This window comes from Volvox carteri, assembly GCF_000143455.1.
Source record: "Volvox carteri f. nagariensis unplaced genomic scaffold VOLCAscaffold_10, whole genome shotgun sequence".
Classification (NCBI taxonomy): domain Eukaryota; kingdom Viridiplantae; phylum Chlorophyta; class Chlorophyceae; order Chlamydomonadales; family Volvocaceae; genus Volvox; species Volvox carteri.
The window spans coordinates 943,374-955,764 of NW_003307553.1; the positions used below are offsets into that span (position 1 = coordinate 943,374).

At 56.5% G+C, this 12,391-nt stretch overlaps 2 protein-coding genes across 2 annotated transcripts; one reads left to right on the plus strand and one right to left on the minus strand.

The window, feature by feature from the left end:
* Nucleotides 1–67: 67 nt before the first annotated feature.
* On the plus strand, nucleotides 68–2,401 carry VOLCADRAFT_120632 (uncharacterized protein; the record flags this gene model as incomplete). Its single annotated transcript, XM_002948407.1, has 4 exons — nucleotides 68–226; nucleotides 598–690; nucleotides 1,386–1,574; nucleotides 1,982–2,401. Coding segments are annotated over exons 1-4 (771 nt in total), but the record flags the coding sequence as incomplete, so codon positions are not given.
* Nucleotides 2,402–4,156: 1,755 nt separating this feature from the next.
* Nucleotides 4,157–12,391, minus strand: VOLCADRAFT_103917 (uncharacterized protein; the record flags this gene model as incomplete). The annotated part of the gene is made up of 10 exons (XM_002948540.1): nucleotides 4,157–4,594; nucleotides 6,003–6,611; nucleotides 7,326–7,555; nucleotides 7,745–8,167; nucleotides 8,574–9,270; nucleotides 9,903–10,111; nucleotides 10,195–10,413; nucleotides 10,980–11,076; nucleotides 11,282–11,565; nucleotides 12,206–12,391. 10 exons carry the CDS (start codon nucleotides 12,389–12,391, stop codon nucleotides 4,534–4,536), a joined length of 3,015 nt encoding a protein of 1,004 aa, XP_002948586.1. The 3' UTR covers nucleotides 4,157–4,533.

The window sequence follows — 12,391 nt, forward strand, 5'->3', positions numbered from 1 at the left end:
TCGTACACATCGGTTGTGATAGTTTGGGTCTCTAAACTACGGCGAGCATTCCACGTTGTCCACATTGCGAACTAGGAGCACTGGTTGGCTGCACCGCTTTGGACGGGCCTTCGTTCGGTAGATTGTCGGCAGCTTCGGTTATATATTTTTTTAAGCCATGGCTAAAGACAAGCGAAAGAACGAGGAGGCGGCGGAGGAGGTGCCGCTAAAGAAGCAAAAGGCAGTAGTAAGTTGCTGCTGTATTCGCCCCGGAGTTGCGTGCTTTCGCGGCGGCGCCGCTAGCGCGACATCCTGCAAGGCAGTTACTGCTTTCAGCTGCATTCGCCACATTGTCATATTTGCACTCATTATTTCTTAACGGTCCTGCCAGGATTGCACTGCTTGTTAGCCCCTTCGGCACCTCCGACTCAGGCGAAGGGGAGCCCAACACACGGAATATTCACTCTCCCTCTCAGCGCACCCACCCTTAGCTTTTCGTCGCCCTCTTTCCCTCCCAACGCGACCTACCTCTCCGGCCTCCTGGCTCACTCCACACATCGCGATTTCCATTACGCCAAAACCCTTAGCTCCCCGTCCCGCCTCACGCGATGCCTACAGAAGGTGGATGACAATAAGAAAGCGGAGAAGAAGGCCGCCAAGGAAGCTGCTGAGGAGGCGGTGCAGGCGGTGACCCCGGCTCCGGAGGCCAAAGTAAATGGGAGCGTAAACGGAGACTCCTCTAAAAAGAAGTCCGCTAAGAAGGCGAAAAAGGCTGCTGCCCAGGCTGCTGAGGCTGCTGAGACTGCTCCTAAGCCCGCTGTACCCCTGGATGCGAACCCGGCTCCCGCCGTTACTGCCTTGGTGCGTCTCTCTGTCGCTCTCGCTCGATACTTTTGAAGAATCCTTTTTTACCGTTGTTTTTTCCTCCTAATTATGAAAAATAGAACGCGCTGTGGCGAAATGTTTTTGAGTTTTATGTAGTCTTACGTGAGCGTAAAACCTGTATACGTAAAAAATAATAAACCGCAAGTAGGAGCACCCAGCCTATGACTTTATTTTGGTTCTTTGAGGAACAAAACTTTTAACCAGAACAGCGCTGCGTGGCGTTTCGAATCTCGCAGAGAGCAGTTGATAATAATTCCTCTCTCTCACCTGGGGAGCGAGCGGATCATGCAATGATGCTGCACCCACCATTGTGCTACTGCTGCTGCTCCTGCTGCTGTAAGGAGCCTAACAACTGTGGGGCGGCTGACTGTTTTTCGTTGTCGTGTTGCCTAATTTGGCCACACACATCTGCCCACCTGCCTGCCATTTTGCCCGTCGTGCCTCTCCCCCCCTCACTCTACGTCTTACCCGTGTCGCCCCCCTCCCCCCCCTCTCTCTCCCCCTCTCTCTCCCCTTCCCAGGAAGATCCTGTTCTCGAGGGAGCGGAGGAGGTTGCCAAGCTGAAGAAGAAGGATAAGAAAAAGGACAAGAAGCGGGATAGCGAGGCGGCGCAGGAGGACAAAACCGTTGCCGTTGCGGTAACGGCGGCGGCGGCGAAGAAGAAGGAAAAGGAGGAGGAGGAGGAGCCGCCAGCGACGACGTCAGCCAAGGTGGGGACAGCAGTACATGTGGGGTGGAGTAGAGCCTACTTGGAACGCGGAGGGGGGACGTGTTTGCAGCGATTGGGAAGCGGCCTTCCCAGTCCACCTTTTTTTGGTGGGGCTGCCATTTAGAGTAGCCTTGTAAGCTACATAACTGAACACACTGGTGGTCTTTGGGAAATAGCTCACGTCCCATCACATGACATCACAGACTGACCAGGGAAACCCCGCGACCGTACTGCATTTTGCAAGTGCCGTACGGGGGTTGTTAGGGAAATAGAAGAGGGGCCCGGTGCCATGTCCGTTTCGACAGCGCCATTGTACCGTACGTGTCGTTCATTTGCCACCATCGTCGTCGTCGTCGTCGCGAGTATGGTGATTTTGCATTCTCCGCGCCGAAACCGAACGCGCAGAAGGCTAAAAAGGAAAAGAAGGGTTTGAAGTCTGGAGATGAGGTTGTGCCGCCGGCCGCCGCCGCCGTTGCTCCCGCCGAGGCTGACGGGGCGGCGGATGAGGCGGCGGCGGAGGCTGCTGAGGGCAAGAAGCAAAAGAAGCAAAAGAAGGAGAAGCGTCAGGCTGAGGAGGTTGGGCAGCAGCAGCAGCAGCAACCGCAGTCGGAGGAACTGCCCGCGGCCAAGAAGATGAAGCAGCAGCAGGGGGTGGTAGGTGCCGCGGATAATGGCCAAGAGGCTTCAGCCGGCAAGGCCAAGAAGAAGGGTAAGAAGCAGATTGAGACGGCTGACGGTCTGGTGGGGCAGGGCGAGGATGCGGCGCCGACGACGCCAGCGCCGACGGGGCCGTCACACGGCACGGCAGAGAAGAGCAAGAAGAAGGACAAGAAGAAGGACAAAAAGGGAGAGCCGGCGGAGGAGGAAGAAGAGGAGGTGAAGGAGGCAAAGACGCCGGCGCCTGCAGCAGATACGGTACCGGCGAACGGTACGGCAAGTGAGAAGGATAAGAAGGAGAAAAAGAAGGATAAGAAGAAGGCCAAGCAGGAGGAGGGTGGTGAGGGTAAGGAGGCGGGGGCCCTTGTGGTGGCGTCGCCGGCGCCGGCGGAGAAGGAGGAGGAGAAGGAGGAGGAGGCTGTTACCACCGCTTCTGGAAAAAAGGATAAAAAAAAGAAGGATAAGCGTAAGAGCGAGGCGGCAGCGGCGGTAGAGGAGACTCCGGCGCCGGCGGAGGGCGGAAAGGAGGAAGAGGAGGAGGAAGAGGAGCAGCCGCAGGCAACCAGCGGTCGAGAGGGCAGCCAAGGGCCCGAGGTACGAATGATGTACGGAAGAGAAGTAGGGATGTAGGGAGGAAAATTAAAGACGGGAAATAGAGACAGAGAAGTCCCGTATTAGCTCTCGTCTAGTTTTAGATGATACAAGTTCTAAGAATCGGTGTGCCTCACGTGTGTGTGTCCCTGCTTTGATTATTTTGTCTTCGCATGCTGCTCCCGTACATATTCCGAGCAGTCACCTACGAACTCCTCCCCCCGCTGCTGATGCTGATGCTGATGCTCTGCCGGCATCCTTTGTCGATTCCCTTTTGTTCTTTGGATGCTTTTTGCTGGATACTTTTACATTTATAAAAAAATATTTTGACCGACGTGGTTTCGGAGTGAAAAGAAGAAATGTTCCCTATGGTGTCGAATGGACCCATGGGTCAGGCCTTGGTGTCTAGGTTTCACATCCCTCCCTCTCTGTTCAATCCTTGTGTTCAATCCTTCTGTCCAATCCTTCCTATTTAAATATCTGCAGAGCGGCACCGCAAGCAGGGCTTTCCAGCGCGTTAAGGCGGAGGAGGTAAGGGGACACATAAGACATAGATTTGACCTATGAAATTTACACCCCCTGAATTCTGCGTTTATCATTTTTGTTGTTTATCTGCGGGATGCTCTCCGTACACGTCACTTCCGCTTTATTTGTCTTCACAGTTGCCGCCATTACGACCGCCACAACCACCACAACAGTAAACTACCACTTCGACCATTGGAATAACCATTGTAACCACCATCATAACCTGCCGTGTGTGCCGGGCAGTGGCTCGGCAAGAAGGGCGCCATTGACAACTCTTACGAGGGTACCTTCGGTCAGGGGGGTTGGGGCTTCAAAGCGCAACAGGTCCTCGGCGCCGTACGCGGAAAGTGAGTATTATTGGAGTACGACAACTGGAGTACGACAGCGGCGGAGCCGTTGGCGGGATCCTGAAATGATGTAAAATATGGCATGCTAGCAGTTTTGTTTTCTCGTGTTCTCAGCACAGCAGGGTGGGAGGAGGGCAGACGGAAGGGTACGGTAATGGGATGTTGGTAATGTTGGGAATAATGGGATGTATATATAATGATTACTTACAAGTTTCAATTGTCTGGCGCAGGGACTTCCGGCACGAGAAGACGAAGAAGAAGCGCGGCTCCTATCGAGGCGGTGCCATTGACCCCAACGCCACGTTTTCCACAAAGTTTGAGTCGGACGACGACGAATAATGATTTTAACGACATCAACGACTTTTGTGAAAAAATATAAACGACATGTTTTTATTTTGTGGATCTTGAATAAGAGAGGGAGAGCGACAGAGCTCCTCAACATGCAGTCAGGGTGGTACAGGGTAACGGGTATGTCGTACAGTACAGCGCTAATCTGTACGGCATGTGAGAGAAAGAGAATGAATGTTTGTATCTCTCGCTGTTTGATTCATCGATCGCTGTTTGTGTTTGATTACTGGACAGGGTATATTACTGGACAGGGTATATTCTGGACAGGGTATATTACTGGACAGGGTATATTACTGGACAGGGTATATTACTGGACAGGGTACATTACTGGACAGGGTACATTACTGGACAGGGTACATTACTGGACAGGGTACATTACTGGACAGGGTATATAAACACCGCCATGCCTCAAGGGTTGTCTTTTGCTTGCTCCGGCGCACATGAGGGTTACAAGACCGGCACTTGGGTTGTGTTCCGGGAAAAGGCAAAACCCTAATCCATGCCCGTGTCTCGCAAGAATGAGAGCGCTGCAGCATGGCTGATTCCCTTATGCCTGAGAACGGTGTATGGCAGGAACAACTGTATACACCGTGTCAAGCGTAGCTGTCTTTTTAGGGGTTGGTAGTTTTAACATCGGGCGGGCGGTAGTGGCGATGAGATTAGAGAGGATGCTGCTCACAAAGGGGCCGTTGAGAAGAGGGGGACCCGAGACCGCGGGACCTGTCATTCCTATGGATGTGATCCGTGGAATGGGTGGATGGAAGCATCCGGATCGAGCTCGCGCGTCGTCGTTCGTACATGGTACCCGTACATGTACGACATGTGATTATTCATTTTGCTGCGCAGCAGTGTGTCGCGACATGTATGCATGTATGTATATGATGCATTTTCAAATTCCCTTGTCGAAACATATACACAAGAAGTAAAAGCCACAAAGGGTTGCTGTCCACTGCTGTTGCAACTGCCTTACATGTTTGCATGCCTAGCATGTATGTATGTATGTGCGTTACTCTCCAAAGGTGTGTATGACCTAGGGGGGCCCCATATCTCAAAAGAGCACGCTTACTGTCCACAATCGTCAATATGGCCGCAAAGGTTTGTCAACGGATTCTCGATTAAGAAAGAAAAATCGCAACAAATGAGCTAATGTCGCTTCGCAGAAAGAATTATTATTCTCCTAATTACCACTACCTAGGTATCGTGTCAGCGTGTGTTGTGCTTGACACTTCATTTTGACCGCGTAACCATCGTGGTCGTACAGGATGTACGATTAACTACTCCTTGACGTCATTGCCGTACAACCTAGTCGTACACTATCAGTGGTCGGCCTCCCCAAATACTCTCCCAGGACCTATACCGACGCCTCGAACCCGCAGAGAACCCCTCCTCCATCCGTTCGCCAGGAGCCGTCGCGGTTGCACATTGCGGCGTCGCTGTATGACATCATCACCTGGATTTCCAAAACCGCCATCAACGTCATCGACGCCGCCACCACCACGAGACCGCCAACTGTCGTACACACGCCGCCGGCCCAGGCAGCGCATCCCATCATAGCCGCCGCCGCCGCCGCCGCCGCTAGCACCTGCCAGTGAGCGCACTGTAATGCTAGCAGCAGCGGCAGCTGCTGCTGCGACGGCGGAGGCGGCGTCGCCGGCGGCGGCGGACCTGCGGATTCGCCGCCAACATAATTAGCCGTAGCACTACCGCTGTAGCTACAGCCGCCAGCTTCCGTCCCGCGACATCCCTCAGGCGGCAGTATCCCCTTCGCCGTCGACGTCGGCGTCTCCAGCACTCCGCCGCTGCCGCTGCCGCTGCCGCTCTCCACTGCCAACACTGCATCCTGTGTGGCTGCCAGTGCTGCTGCTGCTGCTGCTGCTGCTGCTGCTTCCCCGGCTTCTGATGCTGCCGCCGTCAGCGCCGCCGTCGGCGCCGCCACAGCTCGCAGTTCCGCTATGCAGGACCTGAGCAGCAATCCGCGCAACTCCTCCTCCATCGCCGTCATCTTGACGCCGCATTGCCCCAGGAAGGACAACACGGAGGAAGCCAGAGCCGCCAGCGGCGAGCCGTCATCAATGGCGGCGACGGCGCCGCCGACGCCGACAACTCCGCCGTCGAAGGCGGAACCAGCCCAGCTCAGCCCGCTCCCGTTGCCGTACACTTCCACCTCCGTTACAGAGCCGGCCGACGCGGGATTACTCCCAGCCGCAGCGGGGTCGCCGCCGCCACCAGCCGCCGTACAACAGCAGACTGTTAGCAGATGCGCCATGTCGTACGCCAGCGGCAGAAACTGTAGGTTGAAGGCCGCTGCCGCTGCTACTGCCGCGGCCGGCCCCACGATCTCCATCACCATCCCGGGTGTCGGAGTGGTTTCGGAGTCGCCAATGCCCGCCACGGCATAGCCCCCCCCAGAGCTCCCCTCCATGTCTCCTTGGCCGCGAACGACGTCGTGCCGCCGCCGCTGCTGCTGCTGCTCCAGCTGCTGCTCCGCCATCGCGACATGTAAGCTGCACAGCTCCCCCGCAGCTGCCGCCGTCGGCACCGCCAGCAGCGGCAGCGTCGCCAGCGGCCGACTGCTAATACAGGAAGCAGTGGATGCGGAGGCGTTGCCACCATCGCCGCCGCCGCTGCCGCTGCAGCTGCAGCTGCAGCAAGGGTCAGTGGCGGCGGCGATATCCGCTGTTGGCGTCGTCGTCGGCTGCGGCGGCGGCTGCGGCGGCGGCCGCGGCGGCGGCGGCGGGGCCAGCACGTGGACGTGCATCACGCCGGGGTGACGTGGTCTCGGCAGTGTCAACCTGTATAGTGTACGGCAGGAAATCCATTCCGTACGTCGTAGGCAAAAAGCGTTTTTAGCGCGGACGCCGCGCCTTATTACCAGGTACGGCACCATGTTGCACACACATACACATGTACGGAAGGCCTCAAAGTCAACAACGAGACCAAACCACGGTGAACGTCGGTGAAGTGCATCTCACGGGTCAACGGCATTAAGACACATAGTCGTACAAGTCGTACAGCGGCACGGTTGAAGCCGTTGGTGGTTGTTAGGGCTTTACCTCAGCCGGTACATCGCCAGGGCCTGCGAGGTACAGTTAGCTACAGCCGCTGCAGCGGCTCCCTCCGCCGCCACCGCCGCCACCGCCGCCACCGCCGCCACCGTCACGCTGGTGTCATCCGAAAATGCCGTCGTCGTCTCCCCTGCCGCCGCCGCCGCCGCCGCGTCGCCTTCCACACAAGACACGTCCCGCTGCGGTACGACTAGATCGTCCAGTACGGCATTGCCGCACGTGCCGACAACGACCACGCGCACCGCCGCCGCTGGCTGCGCCGTCAGCAGCACCACCGACACCTGTACGAATTCCGGTTCCTGCATGGGTGCCGTGGTCGCCGTCGGTACGGCAACTGGATCCAGAAAAAGCTGTAGCTGTTGCTGGCACCAGGAGGCGCCCGGAGGATACCGCTGTAGCTGTAGCTGTAGCTGCTCCTGTTGCCCCTGCACCTGCCGCTGCTGCTGCCGCTGTGCGACGCACGATGACAGCGGTGGTGGCGACGGCGACAAGGTTTCAGCATGACGTGATGAGGATGAGGATTCCGGAGAGCAGATCTCTTCAATCTGCTGCTGCTGCTGGTGCGGCGGCGGCCGCGGCGGCGGCCACTGGGGCTGTTGCGGCTCCCGCCACAGCGGAGGCTGTAGCGGCGACCTGACCCACAACGAATGCTGTTGCTGTTGCTGCTGCTGTTGCCATAGCGCGGAGAGCAGCTCTGGAAGCGCTTGAACCTTGTCGATGCCGTCGGCTTCGACGTGCAACATGGTGCCGCCATAATAATCGTTGGCTGCGCGGCCGCCGCCGCCGCCGCCGCCGCTGGCGCTACTTGCCTCACTGACCCACGGGTCGCCGATGCTGGTAACGACGCTGAGCAGGTGCACGCAGCCCTCGACAACCACACTGGAAGCTAGCGCCATGGATGGCAACCGCTGAACCGGCGTCGACGCTGTCGTACAAACCGGCCCTGGCGGCGTCGCCGCCGCCGACGCCGCCGCCACCGCCAGGTTTAACATCGTTGTACGAAAGGTTGCCCCCAGCACGGCTGCTGCCTGCGGGAAGGGCATCTCCTCGTGCGTCTTCACCTGCGATTATTAGGCGGACCAACCAAATCCCTGTTTTTTTCATCAGGTTTATTATTAGTGTCCACCACACCAAAACCATTCAGGTCCATCTGAACACTGGACATTAATTAATGGACGATATATATCCACCGACAAAGCACAGCTGTCCGGTGCCCTACCAGCCTACCTGAGGGAAGCGGGTCAAGGCAAAAGGAAGGTGAAAAGCAAGAGGGGGGAACAAGGATTTGAGAATTAAGAGTTGAGACTTCCCACCCACAGAAATAATAAACATGGCGCAGCCGAGTGTACGGCAACAGGCGGGATGTTGCCGACGTGTGTGTATCGTCACCCACTCCCCCCCTTCATTCCCCCCTCATTTCCCCCCACCCCCCAAACCCCCCCACCTCCCAAACCCCCCCAGCCGCACCTTCACAGATAAAAACACAGCACGTGTGAGTGCCTGGTAGGCAGGCAGCGGATGCCGCTGCCGCTGCAACCGATCACGATCATGACAAGGATGGTGATGGTGATGGTGATGGTGATGATCAAGTACTGTAGTGCGCCGCTCGTCAGGTTTGCCCACCAGCACGCCGCGGAGGATTGGCGGAGGGCTGACGGAGGGCTGATGCTGATGAGGCGGCGGCGGTGCCGCCGCCGCCGCCGCCGCCACCGCGGCGGCAGGCTGAGCTTGCGTTTTGCTCCCAGCCGATTTGTAGCCGCCGCCGCCGCCCTCCTCACGGTCCGCGACGGGGGGAACCTTGGTGGCGAGAGGCGTCGAGGCGCCGGCGGAGGCGAGTACGTGTTTGCCGTACGGTGAAGCACCATTTATTGCCGGTGCCCGTCGTACGGCGTCGGATGCGCCGCCGATGGAGGAGCAGGACGTGGCTGCCGGAGTTGTCGTACGTTCAGACCCCAGATTAGCTGCTGCGGCGGCGCCGCCAGCGTAGGTGTTGCGGTCGTTGTACGGCACCTTGGCTGTTGGTGAAAGGATGAAGCGCCGTACGCAAGCGACAGAACGCGATCCGAAACTATGTCCACGGTCTGAAACCGCCGCCGCCGCCGCCGCCGGAGGGCGCTCCCCGGCAGCTTGCTGCCGCCGGGCGCTGACCGTAACCATGATCTGTCTGTAATGTCGATTGTAAGCAAAGAAGCGTGTTGATTAGGAGGCAGTGTTATCGTTGATATTTTCGCGTGTGCTAGAGCAGTGTGTGTTTCGGCAGCACTGCATCCGGACCCTCCGTTACGATCCCCCCCCTACTTCCCCCTACTCAAGAGATATCAGTACGTTCCCTGGACTTTTGTATACATAATGGCAATAAATCATTTTAAAACTGGCTTTATTTTACCCCCCCCTGTGTTTTGAGGATTCGAACAGATTACCAATGGGTACTATACTCCGCATAATGTAACAAGTAACAACCAACAACGAAAACACTGCATTAGCCGCATAAGGCCCTCAAGAGGTACCACTGCTCAAAGGTACGGCAGCGTCACGCAATTTACAAGAATCATCTATTTTCCAGCACAGCATCTCCTCGTGCAGCTGCAGACCCCCCTCCTTGGCAATTATTCGCTAAACCGCAGCACCACTTGAGCTGTGCTCGTCAAAACCCCCAATACAACCTCTTCACCTCCTCGCCCCGTTGTGCCATTTTTTCATATTTTTTCAAGTCTCAAAAACCTCTTTGTCCGGACAGCCCCACCCCACCCCTTTCCCTCCCCCCCTCCCTCCTCCCTCCCTGTTGTCCACCTGCACCTGAATTTGTTCCTCTGCGCCCCCTCCAGTTCCCAGACCGCCCAGCAGGGCGCAGCGAAGTACAACGCCAGGTGCGGCAGCAGCCACCGCGGCCGCAGAAGGCCGGCGGCGGAGGGAGCGCCCAGCGTGCGGAGGGTGGCGGTGTGAGCGGAGAAAACCGCAAGAAACCACTCCAACAAACCAAACGGTAACTGGTACGACAGCGGAACCTGTTCGTACAAGGGACGGGATAAAATTAAGCGGAATGACCCATGTACCAATTTAACCCACAGTTAACCCATGTACGACACACCCGCTCTAGCGCCACTGCAACCGCGGCGAAGTACACGAAGCCCAGATTCAGCACGCCACCGATGACGTGTTTGTACGACGGCATGTAGTACAAAACCGTTGTGGCGGGGATACAGGCGGGAGGTGCGTAGGCGGCGGCGAGCAGGTTGCCGATCATCATTGTGAAGCGGATCGTCAGCACTACCGGGTGCCGTACACTGACGTACAGCGTAGGCCAGCACTGCCAGGAAGCCCGGGAGGAGAGAGAGAAACACGAGCCGCGAATGTACGAACAGTTAGTTAGTACTGTTTGTTTAGTTAGCGTGGTTAGCGCAGGAAACTACCCATGGTGCCGTAGATGTCGTTATGTAGTATACTATTTCACGTCCTGTATTTTAAACGTCTGAAAAATGTCTGAAAAATGTCCGAAAAATGGTAAAGGGCATAAGGCGGTTGGCATCTGAACCGATCCTTAAAATCCAGACAAGGCATTTCAAAAAATCGCTCGTTCATGCTTTCGACTTTAAAGGATATCTACTATCTTACCCATAAAACAAAAGCAAACACCGCTTTGAATTATTGAAAACCTTAAAACACAAATAACCCTCCACATCTTGTTAACTGTTAGACTGTAGGTGATATAACCGTTAACTTTATCGACTTGGTGCACTCGACAATCGCGACACCTCGTTTCCCTCCCCCCCCCCCGCTCCCCGCCCCCTCACTCTCCACTTGCTCAGCAGTCCCCTACTCGCCCTATATCCCCCCCATCCCCCCCAGCCTCAAGCACCACCGACTCACGCTCACCAGCAGCAACACCAGCGCTGCCGTCAGCGAGAACATGTAGAGCAGCACGCTGAAGTCTCGGCGTACGGCAGCGTGCAGCACACTAGCAGGAAGGTGCCTGCAACCGCGTGTACGGCAACGTACGGCAGGATTGTACTACAGCTTGAACGAGCCGTTATGTGTGTTGTGTTGCATGATCAGCCAAGGTAATACATCAGGCTTTCGCGGCTTAAAAAAAGGGTAAACAGCAGACCAACAGGTTGCCGTACCATAACCGTCCCGACTACCTTAATTGCCGTACACAAATGTACGGCAGAACGTACCTTAGCGTGTAGATGTACTGCCGCAGGTCACCAGCGGCGCAAGGGAAGGAAGCTAGCAAGGCAGCATCGGCGGAGAAGCGGGACCCACAGGCACGGGGGCTGCCGCCGCCGCCGCCGCCGCCGCCGCCGCCGGGGAGCCCCCCGGCGGCGGCAGGCTGCGTGGCAGCTAATGCGGCAATAGCCGAACGGCTCGGGCAGCCGGCGGCGTAGCTCCCGGCGCGCGTCAGCGTCACAACGCACATTAGCAGCGCCATGATGTAGGACAGAAAGTCGACGTGGGCTCCCTAGGCAGCAAGTCGGCAGCAAGGAGTTTGTTTGTATTGTCGGTCGGGGAAAGAGACAGGATATGGGGAAGAGACGGGAGATGGGAGATGGGCGAAGGTCGGGGCGTCGCAGAACGGAAGGCCTCCTAATCAAGTAGTTGCAGCTACTAAGGGTACTGATGAAAAGGGTACCGACATGTTACGTTTAACCAAATTACTTTCTTCACACCCGTCCATGTTGAAATTGTGTGGATCTCTAAGGTTGCATGTCGTATCAAGGTAATATGGAAAAAATATATGTACGTTGAAAAAACTTAGTTCTTATATCAGAGGAAGGCTAGAGCCAGCGCCAGGACCGACAGCTGGCAGCAAATTCGCTGATCGCAAGGCAACCTTTCAAAACGTTTGACTGTAAAAAGGATTTCTTCCAAAAACTTTGCAGTGGGGATGCGTTTGAATCAAGCTTAACAGAAGCTTGAAAAAGAAATTTACGCAGAAAGCATATAACATATAAAGCATTCCGTCAGGAACGAAGGCAAGTAAGATCAACGGCGCGGAAAAACGACCCATCCAAGGCTGCAACCTACGCGCGGATTGTCCGCGTCCCGACCAGCATGCACACGACGCCCAGCCAGCGCCAACATGAGCTTCCCTTGCGCACCTGAAGCGTCATCCACCGGTCAAACTGCTTCGCGTCTCGGCGCTGCTGTTCGGCCACCTCGTGGCTTCCGACACCGCTTGCCAACGAGAGGTCAACCTCCTTGCCGCGAACATTAGCATGGCCCAAGCTGGCAGACCCATAAACCTTGGATTTCGAAGCTGGAGGCTGGCTAACACACCTTGACAT